General features: G+C 48.8%; 1 protein-coding gene across 2 annotated transcripts in view; it reads left to right on the top strand.

Moving 5' to 3' along the window:
• Positions 1-1,642: 1,642 nt before the first annotated feature.
• The window catches only part of DTX4 (deltex E3 ubiquitin ligase 4), a 38,345-nt gene continuing 14,989 nt past the window's right edge, over positions 1,643-24,998 (top strand). Inside the window, exons 1-6 of one of the 2 annotated variants that reach the window (XM_012471422.3) lie at positions 1,643-2,323; positions 11,896-12,619; positions 18,434-18,495; positions 18,845-19,006; positions 21,118-21,179; positions 22,432-22,584. In XM_012471422.3, the coding sequence (XP_012326845.2) occupies positions 2,113-2,323; positions 11,896-12,619; positions 18,434-18,495; positions 18,845-19,006; positions 21,118-21,179; positions 22,432-22,584 (1,374 nt within the window). In that variant the 5' untranslated portion in view covers positions 1,643-2,112. The remainder of the gene's footprint in view (positions 2,324-11,895; positions 12,620-18,433; positions 18,496-18,844; positions 19,007-21,117; positions 21,180-22,431; positions 22,585-24,998) is intronic. The other variant, XM_012471423.3, reaches the window with a different exon arrangement.

Genomic DNA, 24,998 nt, shown 5'->3' with positions numbered 1-24,998 from the left:
CTCTTCCAGAATATTCTACCCTCATTTTCTCCCTTCCCTTTTTTCACACTGAGACACTTTTACATTGCCTGTTATTGTGCCACCCCATGACACGTAGGACATGTTATGGAACAGGCATTTTCTTTTGAGTCAGCCCAACTGAATTTTGAATACTGGTTTTCCCTCTAACTAGCTATGTAATCTAGGGCAAATAGTTTAAATTCCTTAAGTCCTCTCATTTGTAAAATGGTAATAATAATGGCCTGTGATGGACTTAATTGAGGTATCCTTAACTCGATTTCTTTTTGTTCTTCGAATTCTGAAACTCCACATTTTAATGAGTGGTGTTGTTTGGGTTGATTAGGAGCAGTCCCCAATTAAGGGAGAGGCTGACTAGGCATTTCAGAGGTCAAGCTGTGCAAGGAGACCTGAAAGAACAAAGCTCAGAGGTCCCTTGAGCCTGGTGCTTTTAGAGGCCTGAAGAAGAACAGATCTTACAATTTTGCTTTGTATTTACAACTCTGTTGGGAGAAAGATAAAGGTAGAGGGATGGAAAATTCTAACAATGGGAGAAAGAACAGCTGTAAGGAGAGGGAGGGGGAAGTAAGTTCTAAAACATAAAAAGGTCATATGATATTTATGAAAAAATTGATTATTTCAAAAAGATTCTCAATCTCATTCTCTAATACATAATCTATTTTTACTTTCCCACATCCTACGTCTTGGATCTTGATAGACTCAGTTCGTTGTTTTATGTGGTTTGCAATCTCAACAAAACAAAATCTGTGTTCTTTGACAAGATTAATGCATAATACTGACTTCAGTATTCCCTTTTAATCAGAACCGACCCATTTAATTTTATTTTCCATATTAACTATTTATGATCAAAATAAGTCTAGCTTGTGTTTGTCCTAGTGTTTCATAATTTTAGTTATAGAAACGATCCAGACTAAATTAATTTAGCATGTGTCTTCTTGACTCTAGTACATTGAATCTGGCCAGAAAAACCACATTTGCTCTCTACATAGGTAATATAAATCCATCATTAGCCAAATTGCTGCATCCCTTTGGACTGGGTCTCATTAGCAGAGATTGGAGTGGCCATTGGCCGGCACACGTTGCTTTAGGCCAGCAGGGGGCAGGTTAGCTCCAGGGCACCCGCCCGAGAAGCAGGGGGGCGTGGCTTCTGTTTCCTTGACGGACAGCTGAGGATTCAGGCGAGGATGAGGTAATAGGAGCCCGGGCAAGGAAGACGTGGGGGTGTGCGCGCGTGTGTGTGAGACTGTGAGTGTGCTAGTGCGTGCGCAAGGCCCGAGACAATGCGTGTCTCCAGCTCGCGCTGCGGGCACTGATCATGCTGCATTAAGAAAAAAAAAAAGAGAGAGAGAATTACATTTTGGGGAAGGAGACCGCAAAGTTGCAGCTGGCGACAGTGGCGGTCCTAGGGCCGTGTCATGGCGGGTCACTTCTCCTCATCAAGCAACCAGGAAAACCCACGCGGTCGCGGGTTTGCCTTAGCGCCCCTCTTGGGAGGAGGAGGTTCATTCTGGAAGGGACTGAGCAGAGCCGCAGGGAGGGGGAGCTCTCCCCGCGGCGGCGACTGCAATTCGTGCGGCGAAGAGGGAGGGAGGGAGAGAGTGAGGGGAGGGGACCAGAGCGTGCCATTCGGAGGGCGGCCGTGCGGCGAGATCCCACCCCGGCGTCTGCAGAGCCCGAGGCGCAACTGGTGCTAGGGCTGGGTCCTCGCCTCGCCGTCAGCCCCAGCTCGCGGCCGCCGGGGCTCGGGCCGCGCGCCCGCCGGGTGGCTTTTGCAAGGCGGGGGCCTGTTTGCAGAGAGCCGGGCATTTGCATGAAGCGATTCGACCCCACGGAGCAGCGGCAGCAGCGGCGGACCCCGGCGGCGGCGGCGGCGGCGGCGCGCGGTCCGAGCCAGGCGGCCCCGGTGCCCCGGCCCCGGTGGATGCACTGCTGGGGAGGAGCCCATGGGCCGGAGCTGAGGCTGCCCGGAGCGGCGGGGCGCGGGGCAGGGGGCGCGGTCGAGGCCCGGAGGCGGCGGCGCAGGAGGAAGCGGAGGAGGTCGGGCGCTCGGGGCCCGGGAGGCGGGCCGCACAGCGCCGCAGCCCCGGGCTCGCCATGCTCCTGGCCTCGGCCGTGGTGGTCTGGGAATGGTTGAACGAGCACGGCCGCTGGCGTCCCTACAGCCCCGCCGTGAGCCACCACATCGAGGCGGTGGTCCGCGCCGGCCCCCGCGCGGGGGGCAGCGTGGTGCTGGGCCAGGTGGACAGCCGTCTCGCGCCCTACATCATCGACCTGCAGTCCATGAACCAGTTCCGCCAAGACACGGGTGAGCCGGCCGCCCCGTCCCCGCCCCGCCCGCTCCCACCACCTCCCCAACCTGCCAAGGTACCTCCTGCCCTGGGAACGCACCTTGGCCACCTAGTCGGCGCCTCGGTGCAGAAGTGTCACCAAGAGGTGGTGGTGAGAGGCACGTCCGTCACTCCCCTGGATCCTCGCAGGATCCTCCCTCCCCGCAAACGTCCATGCGAGTAGTATCAGTGTTCCTGTGTTGCAAACCCACCTTCAACCTACTCGCTAAGAATTCGCTCCCCATCCTTTTTCACGCCCCCACTTTTCGGCACTTGGTGGCCCTAAGTCTTTACGTGTAGAAAGTGTAGGGCCGACCCCAGCCTACAGGCAATCCCAGCCCCTCGCAAAGGCTTCCTGCCCTCATCCCCTGGCGGCCGGCACGGTGGCTGACCTGACCCTGCTTTGCCTCAGGCACGCTGGGGCTTGCCAAACGTCCCCTCACCCCTGATCTCACTGCCTCTGCGTCTCCTGTGTGGGATTCCTCCCCACAGCTGGGTCCTGGGTGTGGGAACTGGGGAAGGAAAAAGGGATTCCCCGGAGGCTGTCGCTACAGTTGGGTAAGGGAAGCGCCGGGCTCCCTGTGAGGAGAGACTGGAGCTGGGGGACCCTGGACGCCGTGGCTTTGGCGAATGCCTCTGCTACACGCTCCAAGCGCGGAAGCAACAGGCCGGAGCAGATGGAGAGAGGAGGGGGAGGCTTGGGGCTTCGGAATGCCTGGCAGGGAAGCCGCTCCCTTTGTCTGCTGAGGAGGAGGAGGCAGATTCCTAAGGAGAAACTGTCCCCAAGGCTTGGGGGGGACCGTAGCCTGTAAGGAACCGTAGCCTGTAAGGAACCCTTGCCTCCCGGAGCGCCAAGCTCCTATCTTTCCTGAGAATCAAGTTGCCACTGTAGCCAGCACAACCCCGCTTCCCAGCTGACCTGCCTTTCCAGGTCAGAGCCAGGAAGGGAACCTGCAGGATGGGGCCATAGGGGGTGAGGCGGGGTGCTGCCCTAGGGAGGAGGACGGCAGAACTGCCCCTCTTTGCTCGGTCCTTGCTTAACTGATGAATGAGAAGAGTTTCTGTCTCCTTCAGTGACAGGTGGGGAGGGGGCCATTGTTTCTGGAATTCTGGCTGGGCTTTCCCTAGAGTGTAACCGAGGAGCCTGGAGAGGCCGGTGTGCTGGGGAGGAAGTAGAGAAGATGACTGGGAGAGGCCCTCCCCAGCAAACAGCTGTTTGAGCAGAGTTTCCCCGCTTCCTTGGAAAGCCCCCACATCCTGTGTGCTAATTAGGATTGTCATGGGAAAGGGGTATCTTTCCACCCTCATGTCCTCATCTTTAGTCGTAATTCCCAACAACCCCTTTGCCAAGGACTCTGCAGACACTGGCTAATTGAGGAGAGCTTTCTGGGGACAGGATTTCTGGAAGTGTTCGAATTTGCAGGGGCTTAAACAGTGTAGGGACGGGAGAGAGGTGGCGCTGGGGGAGACTGGGAGGAGGAGAGAATAGAGAGGAATGTGGGGAGATTGAGAAAGAGGATTAAGTGTGGCTGAGGAGGAGGGAGAGAATGTCATTGTGCAACTTGAGTAGAGGTTGTGGAGGTGAGGGTGGAGGCGGCAGGTTAGCAGAGGGATGTGTGTTGTGGGGAGCTGAACCATGGAGGTGAGACCAGAGAGAGAGACCAGCAGTTAGAGCATATGCCAGGGGATTCCAGTCCTGCTCAAAAAAAAAAAAAAGCGGGTGTTAGCTTTTCTATGTCAGACTAAATCTCTGCAGCATTTGGAGAACCACCCTTGTGGTAGAAAGGTCTCGGCCCCTTTCCCACATTTGGGAAGAGCAAAGGTGGAATCTGTGTTTGGGGGTGCTTAGGATGGGCAAGGTATCTACAAAGATTCGTGATCCTTTCTACCGAAGTGAAGTTATAGAGAAAACTGGGCAGAAGGAAAGAAGCCACGTGTCCCAGTTCTCATCACTCTCACCTGAGGACAGATTGAATACCTCCTGATGGTGAGCAATTTAGTGAGAGGATGGCACTCTCTGGACTTCAAACCGCAGTCAGAGAACTTGCCCTGGATCATTTTAAAGGCTGCCTGAGGGTGTGTTTTACATCAGACTGCTTTGGTTTCATCCACTCATTGCTAGAGTCAGTCAGTCAGTTAGCCACCCTGAGTACCTCTGTCCTTTACACCAGGCCCTGTGCTGGGTGCTGCAGGCACTGGGCTGCATTCCCAGAAAAGCTGGATCTGTCCAGGCGCTTGTCAAAGTAGAATAGAAGAATCTCTGGGTTTCTGAGCTCTGAGCCCCCTCCTCTCCTTTCTCCACCAACGCACACATAGTTTCCCTCAGTCTCATTGATGAGGCCATGACAGGGTAGGAACTTTCAACCAGTGGCTCCCAGGCAACCTCAGCCAAGCCCTTGCAATGTTTAATTAAATTACCCACCATTCTTAAGCCATAATTCAAAGCTGGGAACCAGAAACATCCCCATAAACAAAAGAGAGCTGGAAGTCCCCTGCCCAGAGGCGATTCCTCTCCTTTTTTGTTGCCTTCTCTCTATGGGGACATTTCCTGACATGAGAGCTTTGTCTTTTTAGAAGTTGTTTGCTGGCTGCTTAGAGAGTCCTCAGTCTCTCCACTGGCCTGGGCTCCTGACCTCATCCAGCCTGTCTCCAGGGAGATGGCTGGGAGGTTGCAGACACCCATCTGCCCACCTCTGTTTGCCCTGGGTCCTTCTCCTTCCCTGGACTGCCTAGGGTTCTGAGCTTATTTGCATTCTATGCCAGTCTCTTCTAGGCACTTTGGGCTAGAGAAATTGGAAGAAGGGAAGAGATGGGGTGAGATAGATGGGACTGGCTCTTGGCTACTTCCAAAAGCCTTGGTGGGGTCCTCTCCACCTGCCATCATTTACCCTGACTGGGTTGCCCTTTTTCTGTTATAGGGCAGTGACTGAAGAGCTTTACTGCAGCATCACTTTCCCCTGTACCTTTCAACACGCCTGACCTTACCATCTCCAGGGCTTCCGTAGCAGGATGGGGAAGATCCAGGCTGAGAGTGGGGAGAAACAACTGTGGCTCTCATTCCAGGCTCACTGCTTACTCCATGACTTTGAGCAAGTCCCTAAATGATCAGACCTCATTTTTTTTTCTGTAGAATGAAGAGCAGCCTTAAGATTTCTCCTTTCCCTCTTTTTCTTTCCTCCTGTCAAGCGGATCAACAGGTGAATGGGCTGGCCCCTGTGCCAGTGATGATACTGATAAGCACAGGGTGAGGGAGAGTTCTTTCCAGCTCAGATTTTTCTGTGCAAATTTTGCCTTCTTTATGTCTTAAAAGTGGTGAGAAGTGTCAGATGGTGAGAAAGAGAGTGGGTTAAATTAAATGATTTGACAGGCCGGGCACGGTGGCTCACGCCTGTAATCCCAGCACTTTAGGAGGCTGAGGCAGGTGGATCACAAGGTCAGGAGATTGAGGTCAACTGACCAACATAATGAAACCCCATCTCTACTAAAAATACAAAAATTAGCCAGGTGTATTGGTGTATGCCTGTATTCCCAGCTACTTGGGAGGCTGAGACAGGAGAATCGCATGAACCGAGAGGCAGAGGTTGCAGTGAGCCGAGGTCGTGCCACTGCACTCCAGCCTGGGCTATAGAGCGACACTCTGTCTTAAAAAATAAATAAATAAATACAAATAAACGATTTGACAGAAGCTGAGTTTTAGCCCCCTGCAACACCCTCTACCCTATGTTGGCATAGGAGTGGAGGAGGCAGGCATCATGGTGACCACATGATACTTACCATGTGCAGGATGCACCATGTGTCTGCATCACACCAAGCACATTGCACACTATCTTGTTTAAGCCTCACAACAATCGTATGAAGAACCTATTATTATCCCCATTTTGTAAGGAAACAAGTTGAAAGAGATTAAGTTGCTCAAGGGTTTACAGCTGTCAATGGCAGGGCTGAAATTCCGAATTAGGTGGCCTATGTCCTATTTCTTCATTCAGTGAATAGTGATGGAGCAACCATTTAGCGCAGGCACTGTTCCAGACATGTGGGATATAGCAATAATAGAGTATCCAAATGTTTCTTTGTCCTCATGAAATTCTGGTGGGCGTGGGGGATGCTGGTAAGAGTGGCCTGGGATTTCTTGGACACGGTACATGCTCTAACAGCAGTGAGTCACTTACATAGATGTGTGTAACATGCCCTAGAGACCTCGGTGCATGCCTGGAAGACATTGCCTTCCATTTCCCAGAAGCTGAAAGATTTTGGGCGCCTTGTGAGGCAGGTGTAAAATCTGGAAAAAACTGATTTTCTTTCTCCTTCTTCATCCTTAGATTATGAATATCCTCAATCTCTATCCTACTGGAGTTCATTATCTGGTTTATAATCCTGATTCTAGACAAGCTGAGAGGGAGCACATCCAAAATAGGGTGGTCTTTGAAAATAATCAGAATAAAATCCCACCGTGTCTGTTGTCTCAGCACTTTGGTTCTGAGATCTGTATATTCTCTCTGACTGTCCTCTAGGGTTGGACTCAACAACATCCCCTCTAAAACTAGCTTGGCCTCTTGACATCCCTCTGACCCATTTTACCATGTTCCCAGGGTCTAAGCCCAGGATTCTTTGACTCATTCTGTCATGTTGAGTCTTACTTAGGTACCTAATATGCACAGGCATATAGATCCTGCAGCCCAACAGTTGAAATTTGAGTGTTCCTGTGCACCATTCAAGGTGGTCATTCACATGCAGATTCCGGTGCGCAGGCCCTGGAGATGCTGGCCCCTAGGTCTCAAGGGCACTGATGATTCAATTCGTACCCCAGGAGATTCTGAAGGAGGCAATCCTCAAACCTCACTTGGAAATCATTCAGCTCCTCATGGTCAAGTCTTAGCCATGTTTTTTTCTGTAGGGTCTCTCCAGTGTGTCACCTTCTTTTCATTTTCCCTGCCAACACCTTTCCACTCACCTGGAACTAATAGACAGAGTAGCTCTGGTCTTGTCCGTCTTTTCTTAACAAACTTTAGTAGCTCTTCATTGATTACAAATTAAATCTATCATGGCCTGGCATTTCAGACCTTCCAGGCCCTCCTTGGCTGTAACATACCTTTCCAGGATTGTCTTCTCCTATGCCTTATATTTCCCTGCAATCTGCCAAACAGAGGCCACTTCTGTCCTCATGCATTCCTTTAGAGTTCTCTGACACCCTTCACCCCCCAACTAGTCTTAAGGTCCTTTCTTATAAAACGCTGTCCTTTGCCATTTCTACCTGTCAAAATTCTTTTTATTATTTGAGTCCATGCCGTTTGTTATTCATTTCTTAAAATGTTATCCATACCTTGAAATGCTTTGCAAACAAACCATCATTACTTCATTTATTCAATCAATATTTTTTTTTTTTTTTTTTTTTTTTTTTGAGGCGGAGTTTCGCTCGTTACCCAGGCTGGAGTGCAATGGCGCGATCACGGCTCACCGCAACCTCCGCCTCCTGGGTTCAGGCAATTCTTCTGCCTCAGCCTCCTGAGTAGCTGGGATTACAGGCACGCGCCACCATGCCCAGCTAATTTTTTTTGTATTAGTAGAGACGGGGTTTCACCATGTTGACCAGGACGGTCTCGATCTCTTGACCTCGTGATCCACCCGTCTCGGCCTCCCAAAGTGCTGGGATTACAGGCTTGAGCCAGCGCGCCCGGCCTCAATCAATATTTTTAAGTGCCTGGCACATGCTGGCATGGAGAATACAGCGGTGAGCACACACCTTGATGGCCACTCTCATGGTATCGGGAGTCTACTGAAAGGGACAGATATTCATCAAATTAGCCACACAAATACATACGTAACTGCACATTGAGATGAGTGCTATTAAAAATTTTTTTAAGGAACAAGAATTTAACCTGGCCAGGATTGCCTAGGCGGGCTTCCTTGAAGAAATGAGCACTTCCTCTAGGAAGAGCTGTGAAATGAGCCCTTCCTCTAGGAAGAGCTGTGAAAAAGATGTCAGAGAGTTTTAGGGAGGAAGCAGCATTGTGAAGACGCCCAGAATCAGAGAAGCCTGGCAATGGGCAGAGATTGAATGCCAGCATAGCTGAAATGTGGGCAGAGTTAGGCTCTGAGGGGCCACGTATGTTGGTGGGTCGGGGGCATTTAGATTTCAACCTAAGGGGAAGTCATGGAAGGGATTTACGCAGGGAGGGGACGTGGTCAATTTTCCTGCCAACATGCATTTTGTTGGTGTCCTCTTTGTAATATGTTCTGCCTCATAAAGAGTCATTTGCACACCTGTCTTCTAACACTGTTTTAGACTGAAAGCTACTTGAGGAATGCTTGAATCTGCATTCCCCGTAGCAGTTAATGGATTCTCAGTGGTACATGATAAATGATTAAATATTAAAGTAGCCAGAAGTCTTCAGACACAGCACAGTTTCTGGAGCCCTTGCAACTTCCAGGCATTGGGCACTAAGAATGCAAAGAGCTCCACAGCAGCATCTCTGCCCCGACTTAAGGCAGGATGGTATAAAAAGTGTTGCTGAAACATTGGTGCACATCAGCATAGTCAAGCTACACACCTCAGGCTTCCTGAGGGTGTGGCCTTGGCTGTGAGAACATTTTAAGAAATGGATGGAAAATGGAGTAAGACCTGAATGGTAAGGAGAATTTCAACAGGTAAAAATGGCAAAGAAGGCCATTTCAGTAGAGGGGATGTAGCAAATTGTTAGAGAGGGAGCCAGGGAACTCTGAGGGAATGTGTGAGGATAAAGGGGGCCTCCATTTGGCAGGAATAGAAGAAAACACAGAGATTGAGGAAGATACACACCTGGAAAGGTATATTATAGACCCACAGCATAGTTTCCAGAAGTTCTGGGACCACTCTCAGGCATCTCCAGGACTGATAACACTATTGTGTGATATATATATATCAGATGTGCCTAAAATATATATATACACACACATATATATTTATACATATATAATAGATATACATATATATTTTAGGCACGTCTGTGAGGGAGTGAAGTGTATTGTCCCTGCCACCCTGGAGAGAATATAAAATAGTGCCATTTAAGCTCTCTATACTTAATTTCCTCATATGTGAAAGGTATTTCTAGGATTGCTATGAAATTACATGGGTATGTGAGGTGCTTTGTAAGTAATAAATATTGTACAAATACCAGTTATGAGAGCAGGAGAAGGCAGCCAAATGCTTGGGAAGATAGGGGCAGGTCCCCAGTGAAACCCCACCTTCAAGCCCATACCAGCCTGAAGACTGAAAGACTAGACTGCTGGTCTGGGATGAAACCTACAACCCAGAGTGAGAACTTCTGTTCCTGTTTCCCCACCCTTTCCCAATTGATTCTTTCTGAATAATGCTTTTTAACCAGTCAAATGTCGCCTTTTCCAGTACCACCTACAGCCTGCCCCTCCCCTATTCTGAGCCTATGAAAGCCCCGGACTCAGCCACATTGCAGAGACTTTCTCAACTTTGTATAGGGGGACCACCTCTGGGTCCCCTCTCTGCTGAAAGCTGTTTCATCACTCAATAAAACTCCCCACCTTGCTCGTTCTTTGATTGTCAACATATCCTTATTCTTCTTGGGTATGGGACAAGAACTAACTGGTGTGGAGCCAAACTTGGCCCAGGTGGGCCGAGTGGTCAGGCCATCTCCTGCAGCAGGTAGTTTGGTCAAGTGAGGCCCAGGCAGGGTGTCGCTGGCCAGAGGTCCCCAGCTTGCAAAGTGACTGAGAAGAAAATCTTGTGTCAGTTATATAGAAACTTTCTCTCTCTCTCTCTCTTTCTTACACCCCCTAGCATCCTACACACACACACCCCAACTGACACACACACATCCCCTGAACTAAACCTTTCCATGGCTTATCTATCCTGCTTAGACATATAATAGAAAATAAATTACAGTAATAATCACCAATTTTCATTGAGCTCTTGCCATGGTGACAGGTGCTATTTTTGAGTTTTATGTTCATTTAATCCTCAAATCCTACCCTTTGAAGTCTCTACCCAGGACCCAAACAGATGAGGAAACTGAGGCTTACTCACACAACTGAAAAGCACAGAACCTCCCCTGTTGGCCCCAAAGCCCATATTCTTTGTTCCCCAGCAAGCTGGGCACTGAGGAAGGAAATGGAGGCAAACCAGGGAACTATCGCCTCCCCTTCTCCTGCCCCCCATCCTGATACCCCCATGTCCCCCAGCAGAGGCCCTGGTGATGAATAGGGGATTGTTCTGCTTCTCCGTTGTGCCTCTGAATGTTGATGTTTTGGGTCATTAAAGGGCTTGGAGATGGGGTGGGGGGCGGGTTATGACCCTGGCAAAGGCCTGAATAGCCATTGTTTCTTTTCTTCCCCCCTTGAATGGGATTCTGTCCCCAGTCTTGGTGTCTCCCTCTGGGTTGGAGGAGGGGTGGGTCAGAGGCCGGTGAAGGGAGTCTTTTCTCACCACTTTGATGGATAGAGCTTAAGCTGACAGATGCAGAGATTCCAGCATTCCAGGGGCCCTCCCCAGCCTCCCTACCCTGCCCTGAGCCAGGCATCTTTAGCCTTGATGTTGATACCATGAAATGAGCCCTGGTTGAGGATGGGTGAGGATTCAGATTTTGAGAAAGGGAGAAAGAGGCAACAGTTAGAGGCTCAGCTCCCTTGCAGTCCTGCCAGTTCATACCTGTTGTACATTACCCTGTAATAACCATGACCTCTTCCCAGCCCCACAGTGAGACTGTCAAAACTAAGGCAATCCTATCCTTAGGAGGGTTTGAGCTTCTTTCAAGAAAGGCATCAGATAAATATGAAATGATTTTCATGACCATTAAGAATGTTAAGTTTGCTGCTGATACAAGATTTAATCCTGGGAAACATGAGAGAGTTCTAACCTGATTTCCCTTCTTCTCATAGTAACACACCATTTTTTTTTTTTTTTGACAGCATTTATAAATGTATAGAGACCCAGCTTCCTCACAACCGCTTCTGGGCAGCCTTCCCACATGGAGAAAGAATCTTCTCTCAGTCCTCTAGGCTTCCACAGCCTTGTATTCTTTTCCTCATGACTCTTGGTGCAAGAGCATTTAGAGGGACAAGAGAAGGAATATGATCATTATGAGCACCGGCTTTACAGGCCTTAGTGCATTTATAGAGTTCACGTGAAATCCAGAACCTGGCATGTACAAATACGTATTTGTTGAATTAACAAGTGAGCTGTATTTAATTTGTACAAAAACTCTAGGAAGGAGTTATCCTATTTCCCAGGAGGGAAAAGGAGGCTTAGGGGTTCTATGTCAGCTAGTAAATGGAATGAGTTTGGCTGCAAACCGAGGTGTCCCGACTACAAACCAGGAGGGAGTCATTCTGCTACTCTGCACTGCCACCCATATCCTTCATGTTGTAACTCATCTGCTTCTACTCTGGTTGAACTGTAGACATCTTAAAGGGAGAAATGAGTTTCATTCAAAGCTGGCACTTCAGGTAGTGTCATGCCCAGTATACATGTGACTTGCTAATGTCATGCCATTCAGTATAATTGCATGCTGACCCTGACCTCTCCTGTATAACACCCTGACAGGAACTCTCCGCCCAGTTCGCCGCAACTACTACGACCCCTCCTCGGCCCCTGGGAAGGGCGTGGTGTGGGAGTGGGAGAATGACAATGGCTCCTGGACACCCTACGACATGGAAGTGGGCATCACCATCCAGCATGCCTATGAGAAGCAGCACCCCTGGATCGACCTCACCTCCATCGGCTTTAGCTACGTCATTGACTTCAACACCATGGGCCAGATCAACCGTCAGACCCAGCGCCAACGCCGAGTCCGCCGGCGCCTTGACCTCATCTACCCCATGGTCACGGGGACCTTGCCTAAGGCTCAGTCCTGGCCAGTCAGCCCTGGGCCAGCCACCTCGCCCCCCACCCCACCCTGCTCCTGTCCCCAGTGTGTCTTGGTGATGAGTGTTAAAGCAGCCGTGGTTAATGGCAGCACTGGACCCCTGCAGCCCCCAGTTACCCGCAAGAACATGGCCCCTCCTGGAGTGGTCAAGCTGCCCCCACCACCAGGCCCTGGGGCCAAGCCACTGTACAGCACAGACACCATTCAAGGCCCGATGAAGACCGCCCCATCGCAGATGATCCGGAGACAGGCCTCCAGCATGCCCAGTGGGACAACAACGGGCTCTCCTGCCAGCCCCCCAGGACCCAACAGCAAGACCGGAAGGGTGGCTCTGGCCACCTTGAATCGTACCAACCTGCAGCGACTGGCCATTGCCCAGTCCCGGGTGCTGATCGCCTCTGGGTAGGTGCTTCCACAGCTGCCTCAGGCATTTACTCACTGCAGAGATCGGCTACAGCAGATCTTCTGGATCAGAAGGAGGGGCTGCCAAGACTTAAGCTTCTCCTCATCTTACGCTGACCCCTGGCTGCAGGTGAAGGCAGCATGGGGTGGTAGACAAGGGAAGGTTAGATCCTTGGGCTCTGATCTGGACTCTGGTTGAGACTTTGCCTCTTACTAGCCATATGATTTAGGACCAGATTCCTAACATCACAGAGTCCTAACTTGGTCATCTTTAAATGCTGGCAGTATTACTCCTGTTTGGGGGGCTGTAAGGCTTAAAGAAGATTGTGGTCAGGTGTGGTGGCTCACACCTGTAACACTAGCACTTTGGGAGGCTGAGGCTGGAGGACTGCATGAGCCCAGGAGGTCAAGGCTGCAGTGAGCTATGATCGTACCACTACACTCCAGCTTGGGTGACAGAATGAGACCCTGTCCCCCCAAAAAAAAAAAGATTCTGCCTACTAAGTAATAATAGGCAACATTGATTGAACTCCCACTATATTGTAGTTTGGGGCTTTATCATCTCATTTAATTTTTACAAAAACTCTGTGAAGTAGGCAAGTAGGCATTATCCCATTTACAGATGAAGAAAGTAGATGTTCGCTTGTTTAAGGGTACATAGCTAATCATTGGCAGAAAGTGGGATTCAAACTTCAGGATATCTGACGCTAGACCCCAGATTCTGACTCTGCTGTGCTCCTCTTCCACCAAGTACCTACCACAATGCCCAACGTTCAGTAGGTGCAAAACGAGAGTTAGTTTCTTTCCTCTAGTCTCTGGCAGCTGGGGAGGTGACTCCAGATTGGAATACCGGCCTGTTTTCAGTGGTGACTTATTATTTGCCAGGTCCTTTCCATACATTGTCTCAGTTATTCCTGTGACAACCTGGTGATGCTGTAGGTCCTGTTTGTATTGCTTTTTATGTTCTGGATCTTCCTGATCATAAAATCGAAGTGACCCAGATCCATATGGTGGCTGCAACCTTTGCTACCACAAATAGCTAAGCCTTGCCGCTGCTTAATTCTCCCCACTGTCACACAGAGCCATCCTGGGGGTGCCTAAGAGAGTTCCAGGATGATTGTTGGCATGGAGGAGGAAGGCTTCTTTGCTGGATAAGAGCATATCCTCCAGAAGTTAGGACTGTCTGGGGCTTGACCCCAAGTGCCTTGCTGTGTCCCTTGGGCAAAGATTTGCATCCTGTCTTCAGTTTCATCATCTGTAAGATGGGATAGTAATAGTAACTTCCTTTTATGGTTGTCATAAGGATCAAATGACATATTAAGTCTATAGACTTAGCACAATGCTTGACACATACTGAGTTCAGTCAGTATTGGCTGCTGTCATTGCGATTGCTGTTATTGTTAACAGGTATCCATGGAGTTGAAGTCAAAGCTGAGCAGGGTCTGACATCCCACCTTGTCTCTGGTGCCCTTGACAAATGCCAAGTGACTTCATGCCATCACTGAGGGAGAGACACCCAGGTGGCTTTGACTCTCAATGAGGGAGTGGAGTTATCTCTCTTCTTTATTTCCTCTGCCTGCTCATAGAACTGGGGCTAGAGAATGTGTGGAGGTCCAGGCAGTCCAGTTTCAAAAGGGCTATAGAAACAAGTCTTTTTTTTTTCTCGACTCTGTTTTCCTGACGAGGGAGGCCCCTGCCTACCCCTCGATCTTCCAGCCCTTTGCTTTTCACCTCTTCCCACCTCCCTCACCCCCATTCCCATCTTCTCCTCCAGCCTTTCTTGGCCATTTAATTAGCGTGTTTATTCCCTTTGTCTGGCATTGCCGTCGACCTTCTGTCGTTCAGGGCCCCTTCCCCCTCCTCTGTCTGCCCATGACCTCTTCCAGCAACTTTCCCACGGAAAAAGGAAGACCGGGGAGGCGGGAGGAGTGGGATGAAGAGAAAGGTTTGGGGGCAGGAACAAAAGATCCTGTGAATTATTCAGAGACAGAAGCAGGGGGTTTCTAAAGGGAAGCAAGAAGGGGTCTGCGCAGTGGAGGCGAGCGTCACCCGGTAGCCCCCTCCTCTAGAGTTGAGGATTCTCTGTCTCCAGCTAGGCCTCAGTTGCCGTAGAGACGAGACCCTTGTCCTTCTGGAGGATTCCTGGGCTGGTGCATAACTCCGAGAAAAACACTGCTTCTCGTCATGGTGCCTACAGAGATATACTCCCTCCCCCAAACCCCCTTCCTCTGCTGCCTTGCCAGCTCTCTTCTTTTGTCTTAGTTTTATGTTTTAGCAACAGAAACAAAAACTTGGACCCTCCATAATGAGGAACAGCCCAACTAAATGGGGGCACGGGGTGTCTTCTGATTGGCCAAGATGTGGTTAGAACAGACAGTTTTGGCTGATGGAGTTGCCGGAAGGATGTGAGATGCATGCCTGCCATTGGGTTGCTGTTTTCTAGGAGAGCTCAGGCTTTTGGAGCTGGGGCCCCAGCAGGGCGTGACCAGCTGGAACTTCATGGGCTGTTCTCCAAGGTTTCCACTTTTACCAGTAATAGTGGGGAGGTGTGGTCAGGTGTGGCCAACTCAACAGCCTCACATACTGCCCAGCACTCGATTTTATACCTGGGTACCCATGAGCTCAAGAATCAGAAAATTGGAATATTAGAGCAGAAAAAGTATTTATTCAGCCCAATGCCCCTTTTATACTTGGGAGATAAAAGCAGAAACAATCACCCCAACTTGCACAGGGCTCAGCTGTTTGCACAGTTATTTGACCTAGTTCCTAAACGCTCACAGGGACCCCGTAGGGCACACATTTAGGATGCCCTGTTCACAGCTGTGGTAACTCAGACATGGTCAACAAAACACAGAAAGGCTTTGTGGCTCTCCCAAAGGCAAAGCAGGTCCGTGCTGAGCGGGGCTAAAACAAAGACTCCCTGACACCAGTGCAGAGCCCCTTCCATTACACCGTTCTGGATTTCACAAGCAAGTATCCCCCTTCTCCCCAGGCCCCTCCTTCCCAGAGCTCAGTGACAAGCCCACCCGCCATGTCATTCCTCTCCTCAAGTGGCAGGGACATGGCATCTCTCCCACCTGTTGGCCCAACAGTCTTCTTGTGTGTCCCAGGTCCACATGCAGGCCCTTCCCTCCCTCTCTCCAGACCTTGCCCCGGAGTTCTTGAGCTGCCTGAGATGTGTAGTGTTCTGGGGATTGGATTATTTCCTGGTTGACCAGATTGGGTATGAAACCTGCCAGTCCAGTTTATGAGAACAAAGGTAGCTTTTGTCACCCAGATCACAGCTACTTATCAGCTAGAGTGGGGGGTCTAGAGATGGTGAGGGAGAAGGCAGGTGCAGGGCTGGCCCTGTGTGCCGCCCCCTGCTGGGGAGCTGGGAGCAGGACACAGGAAGCCAAGTCCTCCCCAAGCCTTTCCAGAAAGAACTGGTTGAGGAGAATCTGCGGTCAGTGGGGGACTCAGGACTTGGGTGTTCACCTTTGTGTTGTTTGCTATTCCCGATGCCGGGGGTCAGCAGTGACCACACAGCTCATGGCCCTTCTTCACCCACACATTATAACTGCCAGCATACACAGTGCTCACCTCCTCCCAAGAATGGCTCCAACTGCTCACAGCATATAAACCTATCTAATCCTTCCAACATCCTGTGCAAGAGGCATACTTATTAAGGTGAGAAATTGTCAACCAGTTTCGCTGGCATCTTCGAACCCAAGAACCTCACAGTTGTACAGATGAGGAAATTGAGGCTTAGAAAAGTTAACTACCTTAGCGAGGAGCTCCTGGCAGGGATGGGACTTGAACCTGATTTTCCTGACTCCCCGTCCACCCTACCATGCCTGGCCCTGGGGAGCAGGTCACAGAGTTCAGAATCAAGTCCATTCTTCTTTTCTTGGCCCAGTGGCCCTTGCTTTATATTCAGCTTTCTCCTCCATCCTCCCATCCTGGTTTGATTTATGCTGGAGACAATTTCAAAGAAAAGTGGCTTTGGGTGGCCCGGTGAGACACAAACATTCCCATTCCCACATCTGTTCTTTCACATCCATGTCCCAGCACTGGTGCACATGTTGTCATCCCTGGGAAGGCACAGAGGCCCAGGCAGGCTCAAAGTAGCTTGGAGCTGGGGAAGCACCTCCCTTACAGGCATGAGGGGCAGAGACAGACCCCACTGCTGGCGTGGAGGTCCCGTTGCAGCTTCCCCATTCCTAGTGGTGGGTTTCTTCATGACGCTCTCTGAGTTTCTGGTCTGTGTCTGCAGTGTGGGATGTACAAGGATTACATAAACACACGAGCACACCATAGTACATGGGCTCTGGTGCCAGATTTTCTGGCTTAGCTGTGTGATCTTACCAGGTTTCCTTAACCTCTCTGTGCCTCAATGTAGTTGTCTTTAAAATGGGGTTAATAAGTATACCTCTTGCACAGGACGTCGGAAGTATTAGACGGGTTTATATACTGAGACCAGTTGGAGGCACCTTTAGGAAGAAGTGAGCTCTGTGCATGTTGGCAATTATAACGTGGGTGTAGAGGGGCCAGGAGCTGTGTGTTCACTGCTGACCCCCAACATCAGGAATAGCGAACAACACAAAATAGGGCTCAATAAACACTTTCTGGATGGATAAATCAATAAATAAATATTCTTTTTTTCCTCCTCTTGCTTTCCCAGCACCAACCTACCCCCATAGCACAGCTGCTGGCTTTGCAGGCTGCCTACGTCCTGGAGTCATCTGTGACCGGGTTAGCCTCTCCAAGCCCAGCTGCAGGAGCGTGGGTGGCAGAGAGGATGGCGCAAGACCCAGCCCCATGTGTCCCATATTTTCCAAGTCAGCGCTGTGGGAGGGCTGTGCCTTTCCCAAGCAGCTGTGCCATCTCCTCTCCAGCCTGGCTGGAGTTGCTGGGGAGAAGGACAGAAAGGGAAGAAGGCTTTGCCTAATATTTATATATGTCTCAGGGAAAAGGGGAAGTGAGAGCTGTTCCAGCAGTGGTTCCAAATGTTGGGCTGGGGATTGCTACATCTGCATCCTCTCAGGAGCTTTGGGAAATGCAGCTTCTTGTGCTCCGCAGGTGGAGATTCTGGTCTAGATCTGGGACTCCGACCTTCTAAAAGCATCTTAGGGGACCCTTTCGTATACCCTGGTTTGAACTTGCTTCTTTATTTTTTCATTTCTTCAATAAATATCAATTGAATGCTTACTAGTGCCTGGCTCTGAACAAAACAGAGAAAGATATTTGCCTTTGTAGAGCCTAGATTCTAGAAGGGGACATAATAAGCAACAATTTCTTTTAAAGGATCCTAAGTAGAGCAGGAGTCCTGGCGTGGGATGGAGGGGTGGGTAGCAATACTAAATCTGATGGTCTCGGGAACCTCACCTGGTAGGTCTGAGTGAAGCCAGGACTGAAGGAGTTGTAGGAGGAAGCTAAGCAGTTGTCTGGTGGAAGAGCATTTCAGGTACAGGGAACAGCATATGCAAAGGCTCTGAGACGAGTGTACCTGGCATGTAGGAGGAGCAGCAAGAGCTGAACAGAGAGCTGAGTGATACGAGAGGAGGCAAGGGGGACAAGGGAACCTCGGTGGCAGTGTAGGCAGATCCAGGCTGTGTCGGCCTTGCTAGGACTTTAACTTTGACTCTGAGTGAACCGAGGAATCATAATTCTGAGGTTCTGGGTGGCAGAGTGACATGGTCTGACTTAGGTTTTGAAGATGTCACCTCCTGCCTGCTGCTGTGTTAAGCACTTACTGCATTTTGTTAGAATTAAATACTAGTCCATTTTGTTCCACGTGTCAAATGACGTTGTATCTGCTCTTTCCTTCCGCAGGGTCCCCACAGTCCCAGTGAAGAACCTAAATGGCTCCAGTCCTGTCAACCCTGCCTTGGCAGGTACGAGAAACCCCAGGGTGCTCTGGGTTAAGGTAGAGAAATCAGGTCATGAGCATTTGTGGGGAATAAAAGGAGAGAATCAGATATTAATGAAAGCAAATGGTGATTTTAGGAATTGCATGGGAAGGCTATGAAGAGTTTGGAAGAGAACTGATTACTAAAAGCAAAGCATGCAATTGAAGATAAGTGAATGAATAACTTTCTGGGGAAGGTACAGGGTAGAGAAGCCAGGAATTCTGAGAACTTTCTGCTGGAAAGGAGGAGAGTAGGTTAATGGGGAAAGAGGAATTTGGGGAGTGTTGAGAGCTAAGTCTCCAGTCCTTCCTCACCCATGCCCTGCCCCTTCCAGGAATCACTGGGATCCTCATGAGTGCGGCGGGGCTGCCTGTGTGTCTCACCAGGCCACCAAAGCTGGTCCTACACCCACCCCCCGTCAGCAAGAGTGAAATAAAATCCATCCCAGGGGTTTCCAACACAAGCCGCAAGACCACCAAAAAACAAGCCAAGAAAGGTACTAGCCTCTTGTCTTATGGGGTACTGAGAGTCGCAGACTTGGCTCCCAGCCCTGACTCTGCCTCCACCTCCAAGGGTCATAGCCACAGCTTAACCCTCTGTGCCTCAATTTCTGCATCTTCTAAGTGGGCCTAACCAGTAAATGTTGACGATTGTACAAAAGCTGATGTTATATGGATCAGATGGAAACAACTTGAGAAATAAAAATATTCATTGCAAAAGTATAGAAACGTAAAAATATAAGATGTGGTACAAATAAAATATGTTAGAAGAGAAAGATGACTTTGGCATTGGAACCAAAACATACTGGATTCAAATCATACCTTTGTTTCTTGCAAGTCGTGTGGCCGCACGGAGCCCCTATTTTCTCATCTTTATAATGAAGTAAAAATGGTCACAACTGGTATCCAGGAGGGATATCCTGGAATGCATCAATGACAGGAAGCAGTCACTAACCTGTATCCCCCTAGAACCTACAGATGCTCTGGCCACTCGAATCCTCCTTTAGGAACCCCCTCCTACCTGCACACAATCCGACAAGTAAGGGGTAAGGGGTCAATATCTGTATCTTTCTAGCACTGCAGGACCCCAGCTTAGCTCTGTGGGTCTTTCTGGTCCCTGGCATTGGTTGTTAAATTTGACCCATCTCTCTAAGCCCCAATCTTGCAAGTTTGTGAAGTTTAAATTGGATCGTGTGTGCGTTGTACTTAGCCCAGGGCCTGGCAAGAAATAGGCTTTTAATTACTAGAAGCTTAATTCTTACAAGAGAAGCAGGGCAACAGGAGGAAAGGGCCCGCATCGAAGCTTCTGGCTGTTGCATGATCCACTTCCTCAAACCCTTGTCCTGCTTCTCAGTCTATCAAGATTTCCCTGCTTAACTGAACTCAATTGCCTTGCTCATAGTCTTATCAGAAATAACAGCATTTTACACTTTCCCACTCTTCCTGCTATTATTAATAGTGCATATGGGGCCCTTATCTGGCAGAGAGCTAAAGGGCAGTACATCCATTTGCTCATTCAATTGTCAAAGCAACCCTTTGAGGTAGGTGCTGTTGCTCATCCTCATTTCATAGGTGAGGAAACAGAAGCTTAGAGAAATTAAAGGGAGTGGCCCAAGGTGGCACTGAACATTTTTCAGGCAGTATCATCCTACCCTCTACCTTCAGGTTGGGCTGTCTTTTACAAGTCCAGTCCCCCAAAAAATCCCTAAATCATTGCAGCCCATCAGGGTGCTTCCCAGAGGATCACCCTCCCCCTGCAGCCGGTTCGTGCCTGCTGGCAGTGACAGTGCCGTCCACAGCCAGGAAAGACTGTTCTGGAGCCATGGATCATAACTTCCTTGTTTCTCATAAAAATAATCTCACTTTGACACCACATTATAAATTGAGACTATACTTAGCAAGCTGTAAAATGAAGGCAGTAAGACTGCCTGATGTTTATTTAACCTGTAACAGTTTACAAAATGCTCTCATTTCTGTTATCGAATCATTTGATTGCAAGGAAGAGAAACCCACCCAACTCATCTCATTTAAAATGTGGGTCTGCCACAAGAACACAAAATCAAACACCGCATGTTCTCACTCATAGGCGGGTGTTGAACAATGAGAACACATGGACACAGGGAGGGGAGCACTGCACACTGGGGTCTGTTGGGGGGAAATAGGGGAGGGACAGTGAGGGGTGGGGAGTTGGGGAAAGATAGCATGGGGAGAAATGCCAGATATAGGTGAAGGGGAGGAAGGCAGCAAATCACACTGCCACGTGTGTACCTATGCAACAATCTTGCATGCTCTTCACATGTACCCTAAAACCTAAAATGCAATAAAAAAAAAGAATAAAATAAAATAAAATAAAATGTGGGTCTGCTGAAAATAGGCAGAGATGTCAGAAAAGGGACTGCAAGAAGTAAAACCTTCTTTTCAAACCATCTCATTGCTTTTCTACAATCCACACTCTCTTCCACATTCTTAACTTCAATTGAAGAAGGAATTCCTCCCCTTTTTGCTTTTGACTTGCCTTATAACTTCCCCATCTGCCATATCTAACGTGGTAAGCTGTTTGATCTCTTACCTCTGCCTTGGTGGCCCACTGAACCTCCTGTCTCTACAGGTAAAACCCCAGAGGAAGTGCTAAAAAAATATCTGCAGAAAGTCCGGCACCCACCAGATGAGGTGAGTTCAGGGTTAGGAGAGCGGGATTCACCTTCTCCATCACCCACAAGCATTCCCTCTGCCATTGTCAATTTCTACGGGATATGGCAGGGGCTGCTTTCCAAGCTCTGACGGATACAGGACTGGTCAGAGCTGACACTGAGGCTCCAAGGTCCATGGTCTAGAGCTGCAGCTGCACCTTTCCTGCCTCCGCCTTCAGCATAGTGCTGGTTGATTTTAAGCTATCTTAACATGGCAGTCTCAGTTTAAGAAAAACATTCTGAGCCAGGCACAGTGGCTCACGCCTGTAATCCCAGCACTTTGGGAGGCTGAGGCAGACAGATCACCAGAGATCAGGAGTTTGAGACCAGCGTGGACAACATGGTAAAACTCTGTCTCTAATAAAAATACAAAAATTAGCCGGGCATGGTGGCGGGTGCCTATAATCCCAGCTACTTGGCAGGCTAAGGCAGGAGAATCGCTTGAGCCTAGAAGGCAAAGGTCGCAGTGAGCCGAGACTGTTCCACTGGCTCCAGCCTGGGCAACAGAGCGAGACTCCTTATCAAAAAAAAAAAAAAAGAAAAGAAAAAAGGAAAACAGTGAAAAGCTGCAAGAACTCACCTTAAAATGGGTTTGTGACAGAACAGTGGTTCTCAACCAGAGGCAGTTTGGTCCCTGAGGGAACATTTGGCCATGTTCAGAGACATTTTTGGTTGTCATGATTCGCGGGAGAGGAGATGTCATCAGCACCTTGTGAGCAGAGCAGAGGCCAGGGATGGCACTAACCACCCTACGAAGCCCAGGACAGTCCTCACAGCAAAGAATTATCCTGCCCAAAATGTAAATAGTTCTGAGGTTTAGAAACCCTGTGGGACATTTATTTAAGCAGTGGTCTCTCTGGTATAGTTAAAATACAATTCCTTTACATTCCTTTACAAATTCACCTTAAGTAAAGCTTGTCAGTGGGTCTGTCTACAGCATTTGTTTCCTCTACCAGCCATTGGAGGACAAAACAGGACAGTGCATTGTCACAGCCCTCAAGATTGTGATAATTTAGGTGATGAGTCCAAGTTCATCAGCACCAGGAATTATTTCAGGACGTTGTGTTAAGTAAGACAAAATGATATTTAGATTCCAGAAAGCACATACACCCTGATTTGTGGGCTTTTTAAAAGAGAAGTGGCAACAGCTCATCTGACCTCTGAGATTGTGTGGGAATGTCCCAGGCTGGGTGAGAGCTGACAGCCTCTCTGCTGTGTCTCCCCTTCCCCAGGACTGCACCATCTGTATGGAACGCCTCACGGCCCCCTCAGGCTACAAGGGCCCGCAGCCTACGGTCAAGCCCGACCTGGTGGGGAAGCTGTCCAGGTGCGGCCACATCTACCACATCTACTGCTTGGTCGCCATGTACAACAATGGGAACAAGGTCAGTGCCAGCCTCTGGAGCCCCTGCCACCCTTCACACTGGGCTATGGAGTAGCAAGATCGTAAAGGCCCTACACAGCCCTTGCCCAAGTGATCTGGGGAGTCCTAGAGGTACCCCTAGGCAAGAGTGATGATTTTGGCTATTCTCAGCAGGATCAGTTCTTCACTCAATTATGGTGCTGGTAAAACCCATCTTCACCTTCCCTTTTGGGCTGTGCTATCTAATTCTCAATCTTTGGTGTCAGGTCTAAGAGGGGGGTAGGTTTTTGTCCATGGGGATTCTGAGGGGAGTGGCCCATTGTTGTGGCCCATTGCTAGGTGAAGTGTGTCCCCGTCAGTGAGAGAGAAGGAAGTTCTTATCACAGCGCTAGACCCATGGTGAGTATTCTTTCACAGCATTGTAAATGGGTTTTCCAATCACTGTTTCTTCTCCAGGGATAGTGATTTTCAACTATAATTTTCTTTGGACAATTTCAAAACACCCTTGACTGGCCTTTCAAAGATATTAAAGACTGTTGCCAAAGTACACCTGGTAATCCCTGCCCTTGAATGCACTGTTGGAGGAGGGGAAGGCTGTTTGGGATGCGTGTCTATTATCTGACAATGTAGTGATATCCCCTCATTAGAGCCGGTTCTTTGGAATCTGGAAGTCTCCATAGGTGACAATTATCTCTTTACAATGTCTGAGCATTTCCTACGTCATTGACTCCTGCTCTTTCCTGTACCTGAGATAACTTTTACTCCTCATTTACATGAATTTGAATACTACTTATTTCCCCAGGCTAAGCTTGCATTACCTTAGAGTCTGAGATATAACTGATAGCTCCCAACCTGTCACTAAGCAAAAAGTATGTCTGGATTTCAGGATCTGCTCTGTGCGTCTCTTACTGTGGAAAAGAAGGAGAGGCAAGAGAGGTGGGAGACCTGAGCTTGAATCCTGGCTTATTAGCCGAATGACCTTGGGCAAGGTTTTCCAATCTCTTTGAGATTTCACTTTCCATCTGCAAAATGGAGATGAAAACCAGACCTGCTTTATGGGGTGTTAGGCTATTATTATTCAAATTGATACGTCCTTTGTATTAAAGGCTGTAGTTTTTTCCTTCATCTTCATGTAGCCTATTTGATTGAAGTTCCCAAAATACTTTCTTGTTGTCCTTGAGGGACAAGCTCATACCGGTGGTCAGTCACTGATGGGGGATGCAAATCTGGATCACTTGCTCACTTTCCCAACCCTGGGCTAAAAGCTTTCATTGGCATCTTGCATTTCAAGAGGTTATTTTGGGCTTAAAGGGGTTTCTTAGCACATTTGTTCCCTATTTGATGTCTCTATCCAAGAAGAGCATGGTAACCCTCCTTTTATTTCCGTGGGGCTTTCAAAAATGTTTCTCAAGACTCTATGCTTTATTCTCTTTCGCATGAATACTTTGAAGCATGTGTTTTAATTTTATCAAACACATGAGAGAAAAGGACCCAGGAAGAAGGGAGTGATTCGCCCTAGGTCATGAAGCAAGTCAAGGCCAAAGCAGAGAGCAGGAGCGTGGTTTCAGAGAATAGTTGCCTGAATACGAGCTATTGCTTTAAGTGAGTAGAGTGGAGAAGTCCCTAAATAGCTCAGCAGAGGATCCCTGTCTTCCTGAGGAGATGGGGATGTCCTGGCAAGCTTTCATCCCAGCTGCGCAGCAGCACATTTCACACACAGCACTCCCAGCCCATGCACCTTCCTTCTCTTCACCCCTCCTTTCTGCTCTCCTGGGAATGGGATTTGGTGCCCAGGTCCTCCTCCGGGCAGCACCTCACCAGGCCCTGCAGTGAAACCATAACCCTGTCCATCCCTGCATCCAGCACTGCCTCTTCCCACTAACGGAGCCACTGAGTTGCAGTGCAAAGCGGGGGGTTTAAACAGACCTCACACCCTGACAAGCAGCAAGCCCTTTAATCTTGCTGTGCCTCAATTCCCCTCTCTATAAAAAGGGGCTAATAATTTCTTCCAGGACAGTGTCAGAAGCTGTGGCCTAAATGAAACAAGAAATGTTAAACTCTCTTTATAGTATGATTTAAAGCACTATAATGAATGGCATCATTCTTTCTTCTAGGTATCTGTGCAGATGTTACACTCTATCCTTCTAAGCAAATTCATAGCTATTCGTCAAGGACCATTTTCTTAAAGTTATCCTCATTTACTCTAGCTCTTAGTGGCCGATTTCTTTTTTCAGAGCAGTAGTTTCCAAACCTGTATGAGCATCAGTCTTTCCATAGAAATTATAAAAATGCTAATAACATTTAGATACACCACAAGCTAAAAGCTTCCTATGGATTATCTCATTTAATTCTCCCAACAACCCAATGAGACAGATATATTTTATCTTTCTTTTATAAGGGAAACTGAGACTCAAAGAAGTTAATTAATTTGTCCAA

Source organism: Aotus nancymaae, unplaced genomic scaffold (assembly GCF_030222135.1).
Source record: "Aotus nancymaae isolate 86718 unplaced genomic scaffold, 86718_ANA_hifiasm-v0.15.2.pri h1tg000059l, whole genome shotgun sequence".
In the NCBI taxonomy this organism is placed as follows: domain Eukaryota; kingdom Metazoa; phylum Chordata; class Mammalia; order Primates; family Aotidae; genus Aotus; species Aotus nancymaae.
This window is presented reverse-complemented; position numbering and strand designations above follow the sequence as displayed.